The sequence below is a fragment of the Empidonax traillii genome, unplaced genomic scaffold (genome assembly GCF_003031625.1).
Source record: "Empidonax traillii isolate 1590-97213 ecotype Southwest subspecies unplaced genomic scaffold, ASM303162v1 scaffold276:size1176444, whole genome shotgun sequence".
Lineage (NCBI taxonomy): Eukaryota > Metazoa > Chordata > Aves > Passeriformes > Tyrannidae > Empidonax > Empidonax traillii.
In genome coordinates this window covers 775,010-794,668 of record NW_020955469.1, presented here as the reverse complement: position 1 = coordinate 794,668, position 19,659 = coordinate 775,010, and the positions used below count along the sequence as shown (strand labels likewise).

At 47.0% G+C, this 19,659-nt stretch overlaps 1 protein-coding gene across 2 annotated transcripts in view; it reads left to right on the top strand.

Moving 5' to 3' along the window:
• LRRC75A (leucine rich repeat containing 75A) overlaps window positions 1–9,785 on the top strand; it is a 63,798-nt gene extending 54,013 nt beyond the window's left edge. The window contains exons 4-5 of one of the 2 annotated variants that reach the window (XM_027890048.1): window positions 6,509–7,113; window positions 9,768–9,785. In XM_027890048.1, the coding sequence (XP_027745849.1) occupies window positions 6,509–7,091 (583 nt within the window). In that variant the 3' untranslated portion in view covers window positions 7,092–7,113; window positions 9,768–9,785. Of the gene's footprint in view, window positions 1–6,508; window positions 7,225–9,767 lie in introns of those variants that run through there. The other variant, XM_027890047.1, reaches the window with a different exon arrangement.
• Window positions 9,786–19,659: the final 9,874 nt, after the last annotated feature.

Here is a 19,659-nt window from a genome sequence, read left to right as displayed (position 1 = left end):
CCTCTTCCCAAGCAGTGTGAGGGACAAGCAGGGACTCTGGGAGCGGGGCTGGAGGCTCCTCTCGTGCTCTGGCTCTCATCAGAGCAGCACAGGCCATGGGGGACCTCAGCCTGCCTAAACTCTTCCAAATGTGAGCTGTGCTCCAATAAAATAAACAGTTTAGGGAAAGCGAAGCCCCAGGCACACACTTTGGCAGCTGATCACTCCCTAATTGCAGGAAGAGAGCTGGGAGAGGGTTGTTTTTTTGGGATTTTTATTTTTTATTTTTTTTTTTTTTATTTTTTTGGGTTGGTTCCTGATGAGAAAACTGGGCTGGAGGATCAGAGTTGAAGCTTCTCTCCCCTCATCCCCCACCCCCCCAAAGAAAAATCCTGTTTCCTTCTCCTTTGTATTAATGGAATTCAACTTATTTCAAGGAACAGGAAATACAAAAAGCCCCTACAAAGTGGGAACCTCAAACCTTCAGCAGGAGCCTGTTGGGTACATGGAGTTCTCTGCAAACTCTTCCTGGGCTTTTTCTGTTGTTGTTTGATGGCACTAGGGCAGGTTTGAGGGCTGGATTTTGGTGGGCAGAAGTAAACTGGAGCCTGACTGTGTGTATTTCCCCCACCCTAAAGCTCCCAGGGCTCCAGAACGGGATGGAGATAATTAATAACAGCCCCTTTCATCTGCAAATAGACTCAGTGTGTCAAAACTCATTTTTCTCTGAAATTTGTGGTGAGGGGGACAGAGCAGGAGCAGCCCCATGTCCCAGCCCCACACTGGGGTCACATCCAGCCTGTTTCAGGGTCATTGCAAAAATGGGACAAAGCAGTAAAAAAAACAAAGAGAGAGGTGAAATTAAGGATTTCAGGGAACCATCCATCCTGCTTTTTCAGAAGGGGGTGGAGCCCCAGCCAGCACTGCCTTGTCGCTCTCCATCCATCCCTGTGGATCTCTCATCCCTCACCATCTCAGCCCTTCCCTCTTGCCCCCTCCCACCCTTTTCTTTTCCCCTCCTCTTCCTTTCAACTCCCTGGTTGTTTTAAACCTACTGGCAGTAAATTGTAATGTTTTTAGGAGCAATTTACTGGTGATTTCTCTTCCTGTGGCCTCTTTCCTTTGGGCACTGAGGACTGCAACTGGATTCAAAGGTCCTTTTCCCAAGCAACCCTGAGCACATCAGCTTCCCATCTCCCTAGTGGGGAGTTGCTCATGTAAATCCACAGTGACCTGGGTATTTTTGTATCTACTCAATCGTAAAAGTCCCTTTCCAAGAGTCTTTTCATCTTTTTTTTTTATTATTATTATTTTATTTTCTCCTGTGTTAGAATTTAAACAAAATGCAGTTTGTTTAACTGCAAACCATCGTTTCTTATAATGCAAACTTGAACAAATTCTTATTTGGGGCCAGTTCTCTTCCAGGGGGTCATTTACAGAAGCGACAATCCACACGTGTTGTTTTCCTTTGAATTCTTGATTGTTTTTCTGTTGGCACTTGTGCAAATTGCCTTTGCTGCAAATGCAGGTTATTAATGGGGCGTCAGCTGCAGCTTCTTATTGCTCTGGAGTAGAATTTGTTGGGAATATTCCAGCACAGTTTCTCTGTAGGGAAACACAGGCTTGAGAGCAAAATTTGTCACACAAAGGATGATACAAATGCATTTTATTTTGAGGAGGCTGAGGATAGAAAAATGGAGTACTCCAGCAGCAGTATATTTACATTTCTTTCCTGCAGTAAGTTAAATGGAGTTACAATTATAGCAGAGCACTTTGATGGATCCCAAGTGCTTATTTTTAGAATTTTTTTGTTTAGCAGGAAATTAAAAACAAGTTGAGAGGAGAAAAAAAACTGGTGGTTCTCAAACAGAGCAGGAGACTTTCACTTCACTCCACGTCTGAATCCGGGCTCCTCTGGACCATGACAGGAGCTGGATGTGCCTCATGCAAATGAGAGCAGCTCTGCTGCTTAATTGTCCCTGCTGGAGATATTTATCAAGTTGCTTCTCCTGATAGCAGTGCTTCATCTTCCAAGGAGCTTGTTGCTTTTAAAGGTTTAATTAGGTGCTTTGACTGAACACCCCCGAGACTGTGAGGCAGCAGCTGAGATGGGTGAGAGCTGCAGGGGAGAGGGGGGATGGCATGGGGGGCATTTCCAAGCAATCAGCGAATCGTGGAGGTTGGAAAAGACCTCTGAGATCAGGGAATCCGACCCAGCACTGCCAAGCTCAGCCCTAAACCATCTGCTCTGTGGGGTGACACTGCTGGGTGACACCATTCTGTGGGGTGACACTGCTCTATGAGGTGACACTTGATGAGGTGACACTGCTCTCTGGTGGTTGGCTCTTCATGGGATGGGTCGAGGTGAAGGAGTTGAGGCTGGTGGAAAAGGTCAGCACTCATTCAGGGATAAAAATCACATTTCCTTGACATTTGCATCACGAGCTTTTAGAATTTGCTGTGGAGGCGTCACCCCGTGAGGCAGTGGGGGTTGGAACAAGGTGATCTTTAAGGGTCCCTTTCAAGCCACACCATTTGGTGATTCTGTGGATTTAGTGAAGGAGTATAAAATCACAGCTGCTTGACTTTGATCACCATGATGGGAAGGATTTACTGATCAAGACCTTTCTGATACCATCAGTCCTTCCCACGGCCGAAGCCACGAGCCCCGTGTCACTTCTGCTGCTGCACAGGATGCTCTTGGGTGGAAATTCACCCTTCCCAGCAAATACCCCGAGCACTTACTGAGCTTTAGGCCTGGACTAGAGGTGGAACAAGGCCTTGGTGTGGAGCCAAAGAAAATGCAGTGGGATTAGGAAAGGGAAGCCATGTAAACACAGAGTTATTCCTGGAGCAGCCCGTGCGCTGGGACACGCAGAGCAGCTCGCTGGCAGCATCATTCCCAGTGTGCCACCCCGGGGATCCTGCTGCAAGAGGAGAATTTAGGGGAAATTTTAACATTCCATTCAGGTTTGCTCTTCAGTTGCTTAAAAAAAAAAAAAAAAGTTTGGTTTGTCAGCAGCAATGGGAGATCCTGTTTAGGGATGTGGTTCCCACATTTCCCATTTCCCAGCAGGCACAATTATTTTGTAAATGGCCATAATAAAGTTAATTTTCACATCACTCATCAGGGACAAAATGAGGAGGAAACAACTTCCTCCCCCTGCCCTCAAGATGAGCTCCAGGCTGAGGAATCTGCCCTTACCATCCCCCAAATCCGATGGCACTCACTGGAGAATCGGGCTGGGATTTTGGGGCAGGACATTAACAAAGGGGGTGTCCAGACTTTCTGACATGAAAACTGCCAACCTTAGCAAAACTGGGAAGGCTCTTGGAACAAGAAGAGACCAAAATAACTAATCCCCCCTGGTACTTTCCCTCTTAACAGCAAAGACTTAGGAATTTTGAATGTATTTACTGGTAAGCTCTAAAGGGGCTTTTAAAGTTACATATTTTTATATTTATATATTTTCCAAATCCTCTTTACCCTGAATCTCTCTGAGGAGAGGGGTGGAATCTTTCCAAGCTGTTCCTTTCTAAAGGCAGGGAGGAACAGGGACTTTAAACTGTGTTGTTAATAAACCTCTAAACATTTCTGTGGTGGTAAACAAGGAGCTGGAGCAGCTCCTGAGCAATCCCAGCCACACACAGACACTGGGGGGTATAAAACTGAAGCAGAGGAGTAAAAACTGAGGATGAGCTGTGGTGGGGCCAATGCAGGAATCTCCTGTCTCTGAATTTTGGAGAATTTGGCAGCATATATATATATATATATATATATATATATATATATATATATATATATATATATATATATAAAATAGAATATAGAATATTCAACATACAATCCATTATTATATACACCATAGCCAGATTCCTTCTTTAAGCTAAATAATTATGGTTTCTTGTCTCTGTTCCTCCTCTGAGACTGAGGGGAGCTCAGCCACTCAGTGAACATTATTTACTAACAGAGGGCCTGCATTTGAAGCATTTATTTGTATCTTTTCCCTCCATTTCCCAAGTGTCTATTCCAGTGTTTGACTGCCATCATTTGGAGCAGGGACTTTGAAAAACCACCAGTATTTCAGGACAAGCCTTTGATCTCAGTATTTTACCTTTTTTTTTTTTTTCTTTCTTTTTTTCTGGTGACTCATTATGTCCAATAATGTTTTGTTGGCATTTTCATAAATACTTTTCTCACCAGGTATCTTATGAATTTCTAACTGTAATTTTTCCCTCTGTGAGGCTGCCTCTTCATTTTTCTTGAGCTATTCCTCTGCCCTGCAAGGAGGAGGCTCAATAAGCCCAATTATCCCTCAGTACATGACACATTGGTGTCTCATCTCACCATTTGCGCAGTGCTTGAAAGAAATGTCGTGAATTTTAAACCAAGGGGAAATCCCTTTCTTTTCATTCTGTTTGATCTAAACATCAATATTCCTGTTTATGGGGTTTTTTGTTTGTTTGTTTCCTGATCTGATTCCATACTGCATGTAAAGTAGCTCTTAGTTTTCAGTGTGTGTATAAACCAGCATCCTGCCAGTGTGTCAGCAGAGCTTAGTGCAGGTTTTTATTCCCAATCCTGTCATTACAGTGGTCAAAACCCCAGCTGGGGGGTGGGAAAAAAATCAGTGTTTTCCCCCTATGAAATAGCCTCGTAAAACATCAGGATGAAACCAAGTGGGTGTAACAGATCCCCCACTAAAGCTCGCAGGGATTTGTAAGATCTTCCTCCAGAGATTTGGGGGCCACTCTGTGGCCAACTTTATGGCAGGGCTACAAGTTGTTCCAGCTGTTTGTTAACATAATAATTATCCCCCTCGTTTCCACGGGGTGGCTCAGAATACCCACGGCACTGTCTTAAATTTAAAGCCACACCAGAAGTCCCCCAAGGTGATTGCAGCATCACTCCAAACAGGGGATATCCATGCTGGGTAAAACAAGGACAAACCCCTGGCTTTTTAGCCACGCTATTAAATGGTTATCAGTTACGGAGGTACTTTGTGCTTTATTTTTATATTTATTTATAATATTTATTTATACTGAGATCCCTCCATAAACAGCTTTGGTGCTCAAAGACTGCAGGGCAAGAGCAGTCTGGGTTTTTTAGGTGGGAAGAGCTGAGGCATCCCCTTGGTTCCACATGGGGCTGCTTCCAAAAAGTGACGTGGCTGTACATGTCACAGAGGAGTAGCTGCCAACACAGGAACACCAAATTATTCTTTTTATAATAATAAATATACTCTTTCATTGATTTCTTTCCCAGCGCTGCCAAAAAATTGCCAGGAGAGAGAAGCACCTCCCATTAACAGCTGTTCCCTGCCCACAGTCAGGTTAAAGGAGACCTTGTCAAGGGCTAAGTGTGGATTTTGTTGAATGACTGTGGGGCTGTGTTTGAGGTTTCAGCCAAGCCAGCAAACCTCAAACTGCCACTAACAGAAGTGCCACCACAGCAGAGAAGCCTGTCCCCAAGGCACAGGAGAGTTTAGAGAGAGCCCAGCTGTGTGGACATTACTGACCTGCCCACTGGAGCCTGGCACCAGATCACGTCATAACAGCTTGGGTGATCTGTCTTACCAGAGGAAAAAAAAACCAAAACAACAACAACAAAACCCCCCACAAACTAAACAGAACAAATACCAAACATCCTAAACAAGGAAAAACATAAAAACATCAGTTTTGTAACCTTTTTAAAAGCCTTCTCATTCTCCTGCTATCAAGGACTGATGCCCCTCCTAAGTCACTTCCATCAGACCTTCAGGAGCTGTTTGCTTCTCGAAATTTTCCTTATTTAACATAATTAACACTGTTAAAGGGAGGGCCCAACCCTTTGGGTGAACAATGCTTAGATTCAGCCTGTCAATTTTGATTTAAAACCTGTAGCAGCTCAGGGCTCTGCATCCATTCATTGACGTAATTTTTCTCTGGCTGGTTTTGGCCTGGGCAGTAGTTTACCTGCATGAGAAATAAAGGCTAAGTTAGTAGTTCACATGGCTTGGTCTGAGCAGCCTGGGCTGCCAGAGTGAGACTCAGTGCTGATGGAGGGTTTGCTGGGCAGTGCTGAGCTCCCCCAGCCCAAGGACTGACAGATCCTGTCCCAATCCATGGCACAAGGGTGGACACAACGGGCAGAACCGGCTGAGCTGCCCCACAGCACCCAGAAAATGGTCTAACAGGACAGCCTCTAAAAGGACAGCCTGTAAAGGACAGCCTGTAAAGGACAGCCTCTAAAGGACAGCCTGTAAAGGACAGCCTCCTCATTCCAGGGTTTGCAGTGGCTCTAAGAAGGAGCTCAGGACTCTTTCTGAATTATGGGGTTTGAACATGGTCTCCTTGTTCCTGGCCTTGAAATGTCTCCCTGCCCCCCCAGCTGCACAGACACAGTCCTGGCCTCTACAGACTTGAGTATCAGCCCTATCTGAACATCCCCCAGAAATAACTCCCCTTCCTGCCCTCTCCAAGAGCGGCCACGGAGCCCAGAGTGACACCACCCCACATTAACGCCCCTGTCCTTTCCCTCCTCCCACAGCCTGAAGGCCGTGCTGATGGGGAAGCCCCAGGACAACACGGTGGACCTGTCGGGCATCCCGCTGACGCTGAAGGACTTGGAGCGGGTGACGTCGTACCTGCAGCACAGCTCGGAGCACATCGACACGGTGGAGCTGTGCTTCACGGAGCTCACGGACGACATGCTGCTGCAGCTGCTGCCCGCGCTGGGCGGGCTCCCCCACCTCACCACCCTCTCCCTCAACGGCAACCGCCTCACCAAGGCCGTCCTGAGGGACCTCACCGAGACCCTCAAGGACCCCAAGAAGTTCCCCAGCGTCACCTGGATCGACCTCGGCAACAACGTGGACATCTTCTCCTTGCCGCAGCCCTTCCTGGTCAGCCTCAAGAGGAGGTGCCCCAAGCAAGGCAACCTGCCGACCATCCTGGAGTTCGGGGAGGGCCAGCTGAGCGATTTGGAGGGTCAGGATGGCCTGGCTGAGAGCCAGGAGGACCTGCGTGCCGGAGCGGGCACTGACAGCTCACACTCACAGCATTCGGACAGAACGGCCGAGGCCGGGGAGCTCCCGCGCTCAGAACGGGGGGCTGGGACCCCACAGACATGATGTGCAGCCCCGGGGCTCTTGGGTGAGTGTGCTGAGCAAGGATTGCTTCAATCCAAGACCTCGGCGTTGGGGGGTCCTGGCGGAGGGTCAGATCACACGGGGGGGACGCTCCGGGGGCCCGGACTGCTGCCAACCCCCCCCCACCCCCCCGGATCATGAATGTCGATGATTTGCTTTTCAAAGAGCAGGTAAAGGTGAATATTTGTATTTTATAAAAGCTGCCCGGGTATTGTTGAGCATTAGTGATGTGCTGTGCTTTCGGTCCTCTCAAAATCGCATCTCCGAGGTGGTGTAACGGGAGGGCCTTGGAAGAGCAGGGAGGAAGGAGCAGAAGGGTGCCCAGAGTGGGCAGGGAAGGGTTCCCTTTCCCTGGGGCTGGATCTGAGCAGGCCCAGCTGCTCTCCCAGACATGCTGGACAGCCAGCAGTGACCCCCAGAGGGGGCTGCACTGAGATAGACCTGAACTCCTTCCCAGTCCTGACTTCAGGAGCTGATGAGCAGCAGATCTGCTGAGATACCACTAAAGTCTGGTCACACACTAACCAGGGGCACTTTTCTTAATATCGTGAGCCAGCCCGGAGGGAGAGCTTTGCTTTCCTGGTGTGGAGCTAAACCCCAGCCCGCAGCGTGCCTGGACACCACCCTCACCCTCCAGCCTTACCGAAATCAGGCTGGCACTCGTGCCTGCCCAGTGTTTCTTCAGATGTAACAACCAGTTTCCCACCAGCTGTGCTGCTGTAATAACTCCAGAGCTTTTCATGTGGTACCTGGAACTTGCACCAGCAGTGCTGGGAGTGTGTGATCCATTTTGGGGAGTGATGCACAAAACATGGGAGTGCTCAGCCCAGGCTCGTTACTGTTGCTGACAAGAGACCACAGTACTGAAGGATTTTAAAGGGAAAATCAATCCTGGGGTTCATCCCTCTGTTGCTGCCACTGAGGGTTGGGCAGTCCCAGCTGGGATTTAAAGCCTCAGAAAGGCTTTGGGTCACTCAGCTGTGTCCTTCGCCCCCTGGACCAGAAGTGCTCTGTTTCTAAAACGTCCCTCTGTTTTTCTCTACAAGAAGTGGGTTTGATTTGGTTTTAGTTTCGATGGAAAGTGGATTACCCCAGAGCAGCAGCGCTGGAATGTGCACCTTGGCTTTTGAACCAGAATTTCACTCGATCCTAAACCCTGGGGGAGGGCAGGAAAGTGTGAAAAACTTCCTCTCCCTTGTTGACTAGACGTGACTCCCCTTGCTGAGAGGGAGCCCCTTCCTTTGTTCCAAGCCCCTCCCAGATCGTTCCCTGGCTCCCAGCAGTGACCCTGGCTTTGCTTTCTCTGGGTGCAAACAGACTTTGGTCGTCCATTTAACATCCCAAGCACCTGGAAGCTTTTTCCAGAGGGGCTTCACGCTGCCAGTGGTTGTTCCTCCTCCGTTTGCAAGTAGGTGACTTAGAAGAAACTCCCATTCCTTGTTTTAATACATTTGGCAACATTCAGTATGATTTGCATGTATCCAAGCCTTTTTCCTTTTTTTCCCCTTTTTTTCTTTTTTTTTTTTTTAATTCTAACTCTTTCCAACAGGCATGAAAAACCTTTGCAGTGAATAAACTGTTCTGTTTGAAATAAAGGAGCTATCAGTAATCAAAATAAATGACAATGTTTAAATAAAGGCCCAGCGTTGATTTGTTTTTTTGATTTGTTGCTCCAAGCCCCCTCCAACCTGGCCTTGGGCACTTCCAGGGATGGAACAGCCACAGCTTTTCTGGGCAACCTGTGCCAGAACCTCCCCACCCTCAGAAGTGCAAGGTTCTGTCCCCGGTGCTGCCACAGACGTGGCTGTGAATCAGCAGCACCCCCATCCCAGCTGTGAAATGCTGTGTTGGGATCCTCACATCGTCCTCCAGGGCTGTGCTGCAAAGGAAGAGTCTCCAGAGAAAGACCCCTCGTCCCTCAGCCCTTCACCCTGTGCAGACCTTGCACCGCTGGAGCTGCCTCTGGTGCTGACAGGCTGTGCCAGCCCCTCTGTGCCCAGTGAGCACTCAGCCCTCTTGAGACAAGGAAAGAACTGGAAAGGGCCTTCCATCAATATATCTGTGTGTGCTGAAGGATGCACCAAATTACTTTCATAGAAAAAGAGAAAAAAAATCAGAGCTCTGGTAGAGACAGTTACTGGTTCTAAAAACAAGAGGCTTTGGCTAATCAGTCCCTTCCTCACAGTGTGGATTAGTTCAATTATCCATTTAGTGCACTTCAGGATAATGATGATCCTGTGGGCTTAGTAAAGAGTGGGTTTTGTGTTGTTTTTTTTTCTTTTTTTATAAGAAAGCAGTGTGATATGTTTCTCTTCCCAGCTCATCAGCATCAAAACAAGCTCGGGGCTCACTCTGTGTATAATCAATGTTCCCTGTGCTGCTGCTTTGGGTTAGAAGCTTTTCAAAGCCCTAGAAGAAGGATTCAAGGACTGAAAATCGCTGCTGGTAGAATATTAAAGTTGACTGAGGTCATTTCTTGTCAAAGAGGGGAGGAAATGTTCCACCACAAAATAAAGAAGTCCATAAATCACCCCAGCCTGGTTTGGTTAGTTATCTCCACCAGCACCACAGCTCTGCCTGGGCATGAAACAAACTAGTCTGGGGGAGAAGATTTATGCCTTCAGCAACAAAAATGTAATTGGAAATCATTCTGTGCAGATTGAGGAGCCCACAGCGAGGGGAATTGGAACAGCAGGCGAGGAAGGAGAGAGGAACGAGAGAAGCATGAAAGGGCTGGTGCTGCTCACTAGCTGGGTTATCTCTGAAGAGTTTGCACAAAACCTGTTCGGGTTTTGAAGGTGATTATTCATTTAAAATGAGGGTTACACTCCTGGGGGATAGTTGGAAACAGGCAAGAGGGCTGAGGAGGGTCACCCTCGAGCACAGAGTGCGTGGGAAAGCACAGAAGCAACAGAAACACTGCTGGGGACATCAAAAAGCTCAAAAATACTTTGGCCAAAAGCATTGCTGCTGCTGCTGCAGAGGAGCAGAAGGCTGCAAACGTCAACCCAAAACTGCTGCAGAGGAGAGGCCAAAGAGTGACCCAAAGGACCAAGGGGACAGAGGGGAGCAGCAGGGGCTGAGGGGGGCTCGGGGCTGCCCCAGGCAATGGCACCACTCTGGGTTATCCACTGACTGTGCAGTCAGGCACAGAGGTTTTGGGGCTCTCCCGTGGTTCAGCACCCCCCTTTTCAGCAGCAGGAGAGGAGGAGACTCCTGACCTTGTGCAAGGACCACTCCTGTCCTCAGAGAGGCAGAGACTCCCATGTTCCATTAACTGGGAGCACTATTGCCAAGGAAACTAATTGACCTTATTAGCAGTGTTCATGTAATAATGCTTATGAAGAGGGAAAAAAAAAACCCAAACAACTGACCTAACCTCTCCAGCAAAATGTTCCTTGGAGAGAAACAGATTTAATCTCCCCCTGACCTCTCTGGTACAGGGATGTCATCCTGTGATCCCACTCCTCCTGCCCTCCAGGGGCAAACTTTTTCTCCAAGTTTTTCTCTGCCTGGGGGTCGTGTTCCACCAGCAGGCTGCACACTGCAAGAGGAGATGATCTTTCCAGCTCTATTACACATCTTTAGCCTTGAATGCTGAAGGACAAGCAGGGAACCAGATGTGTCACTCACAGTGCTCCCACAGCCTCCAGTGATGTGTCTCAACAGCTCCAGCTTCATGAAACGCTCTCAAATGCTCAACAGCTGCCAGCAAAGGAGCTGATGACCCTGTGACACCAGGACCAGCCCTTCCTTCCATGCCTTGGGGGAACAGAGGCCTTCTAAGGTGATGATGTGGAGTCAGAGGCTCAGTGGGGATTGCTCCCCTCCCTTCCAGCACCCCAAGGCCACTGATTTCAAGCCATGGCTTTGCACACCCCCAGGCAGGACGTCATGGCTGGTGCTTGTCACACAGAGCTGGCCAGAAAATAAGAAATACAGCAACTTTGGGTCCTGTCTGAAATAGGAATATCTGCAGGAACAAAATTCCCAGCTGGGAGACTTTAAATGGTCAGGAGAGACAAAGGGAAGTTTCAGTGCAGGGCTGGCTGTGAGGCTGCTCACCTTGTTCCCCTCACTGTGACCCACACTCTGCTTGTTCCAGGAAAGCTTCTCCCCAAAGGTGCAATCCCTTCCCCACCAGCACGAAGTCTCACATTTTCACCCATTTTACTTACACCTGTCATACCCAGCTTCAAGAGAATTCATCTTTCCTCCCCCTCCATCATCTTTCCTCCTCTTTATTCAGAGGAAAAATCAGCACACAGGAGGGTGCCTGGGCAGGGCAGGCAAATGGATTTGTCTGCACTTGCTAAAGGACTGGGCTTTGGACTGAGGTTTTCCTCATGCAGCCTCCTCTCTGCCTTAGAAACCCCCAGCTTGTGGAGTATTTATTTTCATTCTCTTCCAAGCCTTAAGAATAAAACATGTATTTTCAGTGTATGGAGGATTTCCCACGTGCAGGATTGCAGAGCACTCCAGGGGAGAACTGAAACAGGAATTGAGAACTGGAGGAGGTGGTGGTGGTGGTGGGTATGGGTGGTGGGTTTGGGGGTTTTTTACATCCATATCTTTCAGCCTCTGGGTTGTCAAGAAGCAGGTTTGTAGGAAATGGCTGGTTTGGGGGAGTGGGTGACTGAATAATCGATCACAACTGCTGCAAAAGGTGGGGTTTCAAAAATGTGAAAAACATTGTTTTTTCAAACAGGAAAAAGCTGACCTAGTTGAAAACCCAGAGAGCAGCAGGTCAGCTGATTTCTAGCATCATTATAAGATATTTATTGGAAAATGCAGCGCTTAGGGAGCCCAGAGAGGGCTGGGAAGGGAGCAGGAAGGATTTCTGCACCTGCCATGGTAGATGTTCCGTGAGCACCCTCCTGAGCACACCCTGCTCCAAGGTAAGACCATGCCAAGCTGCCCTGAGTGGAGCTACATCAACATCTGATAGAGATCCCAATGTCCAAAATCTAGATATGCTGGAGTGGCATTTCCCTGAGCAGACAGGCCCAGAGCAGAGCCATCTGTCCTACATGAGCCCCATGGAGTCCCACACAAACCCAAGCCTTTTCCACCTGAAAAAAAACACCTGGGGAGTGCTTTTGAAGAGACCTGAGAGCCAGGCCACACCAAAACCTCCAGCAAATCCAGCAATTTATTGTGAGGAAAATCAACTCCAGCTGGTTCAACTGAGAAGAAAGCAGCAGGAGGTAACAGGAGATATTTGCAGGATGCAGTTTTCCCATGGAAAAGGTGGCTCTGCAGAAGGTAACAGGGGAGAAAGGTGAGACCTGAACAAATCTCACCCACATCATCTGGGACTAAAAAACCGAGCACACAAAAAACCCAGGAGGAGTTTAGGCTGAAACTTTCAGCAGTTCCCATGCTACCTCAAATCTGATATTTTTTCCCCTTACTAATAGAAGGAAAAGTCCTGGCTAGGGGAATCTTCTGCATTATTTATTGGCAGCTCATGCCAGTGTGTTTAACACAGGCCCTGGAGATAGCAAATAGTCTGCTCGAGCTCAGCTGATGGGGGAAATGTAAACAGCAGCATCTGGAAAAGTAATGGAAGTGTTATCCCTCAAGGACCACCTGCTTTACCTCCAAAACACTGAGCAAGCACAGTCAGAAAGCTGAGGGGTTTTAGCTCCTGCTGATGACAGAGCTCAACCAAAATTACACTGCAGATGGGGGGTGTCTGATTCCTGGTGGAATCATTTTCTTTGGTGGAGGGATAAGAGAGAGACCAAAATACTTCAGGGTCCAGGAAAAAAAGTGCCAGATGCCAAATACTGAGCAGTGGGAAGAACCAGCCCTCCTGGAGCAGGGAGGGATGGATCAGGCCACCTTCCCCTTCCAGCCCATCAATCATCTCCCACGTTCCAACGAGCAAATACCCTGCCCACTTGTGAAATTTCCCTTTGACCACAACCAAAATGACAAAAAGCAGCCGATGGATGGAATTGTTTTGATGTTTATGGTAGTGCTACAGGTCCTGGCCAGGATCAGGGCTCTCCCTTCCAACCCCCAACCATTCTGTGACCTGTGTTCCTATAAAATATTAGCACTGAATTTGTTCACAAGGATGAACACTGGGAAGGACAGGGGGAACCCTGGATCCCAAGCTGGCACTGGGAATTTAGGGATACAGTGCCAGCTTTCTCTATGGAAACTGCCCAAGGCCGTGGCTCAATCACTCCTGATGGATGGGGAATTGGAGGTGCTTTGTTTATAGTCCTTTCTGGCAGTTTTGGGCTTGCATTTTCTACCTTCTCCTCTGCAAGTGTGCAGGGACACAGCTGTCTTTAACTTCAGCCTAGTTTACAGTTTTACCTAAAATTGAAGACCTGATTTCACAGAGTCAGAAAAGATGCAACCTGTTCACCACTCCCTTTAATGATATGTGCAGTTTTCTGAGTTTTCTTCTGACTCCTAATAGCTTATTGATTCTGTGGCTTCTGTGCCATCTTTCTTCCTTGCTCTTTTATTAACTCAGTCTGAGGAGACAATAAACCTGTGGGGACGGGGAGACATCCTTAAAGGGGGGTTAGTTTAGCTGCACCTGCTGGGGTGGAATGAACCAGTGAGCCTGTTGGAGGTTGCACCTCCCAGTCAGTTGTTGGTGGAAGCAGAAACAGATTTAAGGTTTACAGAAGTGAAGCCCGAGGAGGAGATCAATCTACACCTCACTGCAGATCTGGCCCATGCATCAGCACGGGTTGTTCGTGGGCACGTGCTGTGAGGCTGCTCCAGTTCTGCCTCTCCCTGTGGCTCCTGGGCCACCTGTCAGCCCTGTCCTTCCTCCAGGGGAAAGCAAAGCTCCCCTGGGCTCATGCAAACCTTTGTGGAGGTGCCCTGTGATTGGGATTTTGCACTGCAAGCAGCAGCAGGGGCAGCAGTGCTGAACACAACAGAAAAATATGTGATTAAACCTCGAAGCACCTCCTTACAGACCTGCCTGTGTGAACTCCTGGAATGGATATACAGACATTCAGGTGTACGTGAAAAACTGGGAGATAAAGAAGGGACATTGGTTATAACAAATCTGGAGAATCCACCTGCATCACCACAGGAATGATCCTCATTTTTCCTCTTTGGCAGCTGCTCCTTGTCTTGTTCCTACTCCCAGGTAAGGCCTGCAGTTCCAGCTTGCTCAGAGAAATGAAATATAAGGCAGTAAAGGATCAATCTCTGTGCATCCCTCTCTGGGACCTGCTACCCCAGCTCTTACCCAGCTCCTGGGGAATCCTGCAGGTGGAGATGCAGGCTGAAAAATCCCAGAGGTGGGCAGGATTCAAACACACAAAATAAGAGGCAGCAGCTTCAGGCTGTGTGCCTTTGTACATCACTTTCCAAGAGGAGGAGAACTTCACTATTATCTTTTTTCTTTTGCTTTATTTCATCTCCTTCCCTGTGCCCACCTGCTTGTTAAATTATGAATTTAGAAGGCTCAGTGTTTTCCCAAGTGCTCTGGGGGCAGCTGTGCTTTCCTGCAGGCTCAGAGCTCCCCTCCATCACATGCACTGACACAGCACTGAGCTGGGGGCTTTAAATCAAAACTTGTCCTTTTTTTTGTTCCACTCACTTGCCTTCCTTCGCCACGAAAACCCACCAACTACCTTCAGGGAAGGATAAAAAGAAAAAAAAGATAATCAGGCAAATTATAAGAGGGAGATTTTCAAAAGAACAAAGCACCTACTTCTCCCTTCCAAGCAGCTGAAGAAGAGGCTTTGCAGCTGAGCTTAAAGCCAACTGGGTGATACACATTTTCCCCAAAACTGGCACAAGTCACCGTAAAAAACACTCCATTGTTCAACCAGGCAAAGAAGAACCAAACAAAACAAAGCAGCAGAACAGCTTAAAGCATTGCAACATTTCAGGACATGCAAGCTCCATTTCTTCCAAGTTCTCTTTCGCTCCAGCTCATTTCTGGAGCTCAGGCCCAACCTCAGCTCACATCTGGCCCAGCCAGTGAATTGGTGGCATGGGAAGGTATCTGCAACGAGCTAAATGAACCAATTCCCAGCATCACTGGGAGAAAACTCAGCTTCCCACCCCAGAGGTAGCTCCACTCAGTCTTCTCTGCCTCTCTCACCGGAACTGTCCTCGTTCCTGCTCATTAACCTGAGTGGATATTGCTTCTTGAAGTGATAATGCTAATTAGGAAGTGGTAGAAGGCAGGATCGATTTTCCTCACACCTACACAGCACACACACTGTGGAACTGCAGCTGGAATTCAGGAGCTTTCCACATAAACAGGCTCCTCTTGAAGTCCCTCGCTGCACCAGGATCATATTTTCCCACAACCACCACCATTTATTTCCTTCTCCCTCTTTAATTTCGAGGAGAACCTCAAGGGTTGGATTACAAACCAGCTTCTTCCTACCTGAATTTCCTCTTCTGGTGGATGTTGGTAGCACCTCCTTCCTCTTGCAACTGGGACCTCCTGCCAGTCTAACAGATTCAAAGGCTTCTTGCTCACTCATCCGTCAGAAATGCAGCTTTTTCTCCTCACCTGCTTCCAAAACCACCCAGCACTGCCCAAAGGAGTTTGCCCTTTCATCCTGAGAGCAGCAGGAAGAATTAAATAAGCATGGTATTGTTTTAATAAAGAGAAAGAACCCCAACTCCTCCCCCTGTGCCTGAGCTATCGGGGGGAGCATAAAATGGAAAGGTGGATGTTTGGAACAAAATGAGCCTCACCCGGGGCCCCCTAACGAGCAGCAGCTTTTCCTGGTGGAGGGTCAGCCCTTGCACGAGGCTGAGCAGCCTCCAGGCTTGCTCTGAGACTACTCCAGCTCTGTTCAACACACTCCTCCGGGGTCTGGGAAAGCACAAGCAAAGGAGTAATTCCAAAATCAAAGGAGAGATCACCAGAAAGCCACAGGCAGCTTTAGAAACATCGATCGTTATTTGTTTCTAGAGTTCAGGCTGCAGCTGTGCCACACAATTATTTTACCACAAATCATTACAACTAAAAAAAAAAAAACCTGTTATGGAAAAAAACATTAGATCTAAGCATTGACTCACAAAAATTGACAGGAAGTCCACAAAAAGAAAAGAGAGCACGTACAGGAGGAGTCGTAATTATTGGAGATGAAACTTTGAACATCTCCACTTGATTAAAACAGCAGGGATTGCAAATCCAGGCTCCATAATGTGATTTTCTCATTTGTATTTTATTCAGGTTTTGGTTCCACACAGGTGCTGGGCTGGGGGCTGTTTATTGGCTCCAGCTGAGCTGATGCTCAACACCCACCATGGAGGAGGCACAGCCAGGCTGGCGAGTCCTGAGGCTGCTGCAGAGAACCATTTCTCACACAGCATTTTTATTAAGTTTTAACTCCTTTGGTTCCTCAGCCCACTGTTCAATCCTGCTCTCTGTGTCACTGCTGTCTGCTCAGCCCAGGAACACTCTGGGGTTGGAACAATCCCCCTGTAAGGGGTTTGCACAGCAGCAAAAACAGAGCCCTTTGCTGCTCCAACACTGAGAAACATTAATTAACAACTAATTAGCCAGTGACATTCTCACTGTGTGAGGGATTCTCTGCATGGTAATCAAAGCTGAAAATCTTATTAGACAATTGGGAAGGAAGCAGCAATAAAACCATGTTTCCCTAATCAAGCTTCTCCCAACACTGTAAGATCTCCCACTAAACACTCTGAGCTTGGTCACTGCCCCACCTTGTGGGCTCAAGCAGGAGAGATGTTATTCCTCCTGTGAACTGAGAGTACAAAATGCTTGATGTTCTTTAACTGCCATGCTCTAAATCAAACCCCACCTGGTAAGTTCTTACCAAGTTAAGCAGCACCAGGATCAGTTCATAACATTTGGGCTAAGATTGATTTCCAGCGTAAAATTAAGGCACTAAATTACATAAACATACAATAAGGTGAATGTTTGTCCTACCAGGCTGTTAAACGATTGTTAATCTTGTCCTTCCTTACAGGAACAGGTGGAATGTGCTTAAGCAGCACAGGCTCAGTTGGGTGCCATGAACCTGATAAGGCCAAAGACCCCCTTGGCTGTTCTGAGCCCTCACTTTGCTCAGAGCTGCTCCCTGAGGCACCTGAGAAATCATCACAAAGCATTTGCCAGGGTGGCACCTGGAAGGAAGCAAACCTGTAACACTTTTCCTGCCTGACATTAATACCATCTTAATCGTTCCTTGCTCGAAAACAGCAGCTCCTTTGGGCCTCAGTTCTTCCGCTGATGTGAAACGAGGGAGGGAAGAGCTGAAAATTAACCGCTCTTCCACCTGCCTTCGGGAGAAAAGGAGTGAGGTTTCAAAATTAAGGACTTATTTCACTCCAAAAAGCTCAGATACACAGGATATCCCTTCCTCCCTTCGAATTTAGCAGAGCCAGAACAGCTTCAGCTGAAATGGCAGCCACCAAGAAAAGGCTCTTTAGATTTCCATTAACAGCTGGGATATATTAATGATAGTAATTTACAGGTTTGCATGAATGATTTTAATGCTGATGTGGATACAATGGCTTTATAACACTAACCAAGAAAATAATAACTAGCATTTATGCTAAATGTGAGGCTTGCAGCCACATCCCCTGTTGCCATCAAGGCCACACCACTGCTGCCTTCTTCATCACTGCAGCCCCTTCTCCATCAGGTCCAGTCACAGCATGAGTTTTGGAGACTACAAATAATCAGTAAAAGCTCTAACTCGGCCATTCTCCACTTCACTGCCTATTTTATTTCTGCTTTAATCCTTTCATCTCTTCTGGATTTATTTGTGGTTGTTGGCTGTTGTTAAGAGCCAAGGGACTCCTGCCAACTGTTCTTTTAAAACTTAGAAAATCCAAATTAATTGTGTTTTAAAACCAGGTTTTTTTGTCTGTTGCTTATTCCACAGCACTAAATTTTATGTGTTCCAAATGTAATCAGAACAGAATGGTTTTATATCCCCTCCCCTGAAGCACTCTGTAAAATTATCTGTGCTCCCATGTAACATCTCAGTAGTATGTTGAGGGCATCTATTCTGTTTGAAAGGCATCATCTTCTAATGGAAATAACACTTTTCCATTCATTTATCTTACAAAAAAAATCCAGCCTGTTGGAGGATCCCTGCTGAGGAACTTTGGTTTTGATTAAAACAATAAACAAGGAACGCTGAAATGAAACTTATGAACAGTCAACTCTAACAGATACCAACTTGTAACCTCAAAAAACCCTGACAAATTATTTCCTGTTTACTTAAGTTTTCCCAGATCAGCTCTGCTCTTTAATGAGACAATTCTGACACACACTGGAAAGCAAGAACAATTATAAAACCAAGCTGCAGTAAACATTTCTTGAGCAAATTCAGCACAACTGAACAGTCAAGCAACAATTTAGTTGTTTCCTGAGGTTATGTGGCTACTCTCACCATCTCTGTGATCATTCATGGCCTACAGATACTTCATTTAAAAAAAGATGCATCCCCTGTGCTTTCTGAAAGCTTTAAAACCTTTTTTTAATTCCAGGGCATGTTTTGTGAGATAAGAAATGTCACAGCATGTTTTAATTCACAAGCTCTTAAAGATCAGGCAAAAAGTTTTGTTTCACTGAACACTGGGAACAGAATGCAACCCTGAAGTTTTAATTAGACATTGGAGTAACCTGTTCTTCATCCTGCTCAGATACATTCAGATAAAAAGACATTAATCAATCCCATACAAATTTTACATACTCCATTACTCAGATTGAATGTTTTTATTAAACCCTGTATTGTATCCAGAATAATTTACCTGCACATCACAGAATCAGGCACCCTATTGCTTGCTGACATTTCTCTGTAAATCTGTTTTTTCAGAGCCCCTGACTCTTGACTTTTCAGTAAGAGCAGCCTCTGTGAAATCCTGTATTCCATAGAATTCCCAGTCCAGATAGCACAGCCCACCCGTGCCACTGCAGGGACAGGGACACTGCCCCGTGATGCCACAAGGGCAGCCCCAAGTCACAGCAGCTTCTTCCACTCAGGGAATCATCAGAACAGATCCAGGTCCTCACCTGAGCTTCACTGGGAAGTGCAGTCACAGCTTGGGCGGTCCCTGGAGTCTCACCTGTGACCCAGGGCTGGAATAACACTTATGTTCTGCTCTCACTCCTTCCCTTGGCCCACCCTAAGCTCACACCTCTGCTTTTACAGGCCACAACTCCCTGGGTGAAACTATCCCTGCTTTTATTTTTTAGTTGAATTATGACGCTTAATTTAAGGTTTGAGGCCAAAATAATGAATAAATAGCGAGCCTGGAAATAAGGTACAGAAATAGCTGCATTTGCTCTTCTTTTTGACTATTTAAGGCCTACTCTCTCCAGTAATTACAGCAGCACTATTAGAACCATTTGTTTCAACTGCTTAAAAAAAGTTTTAATTACCAGATACAAAATGCTTACACAGCTAAACCCCACTGTTACTATCTGCAGTAAATCCACTGCAGCCTGTGCATATCACATCATAGCAAATTACAGGAGTGCCCAGTGTGTTTATTAAAAATGTGCTGTGGAAAAGTCGTTCCTTAATGCAGTAAAGTGATAAAAACAGACCCAGTG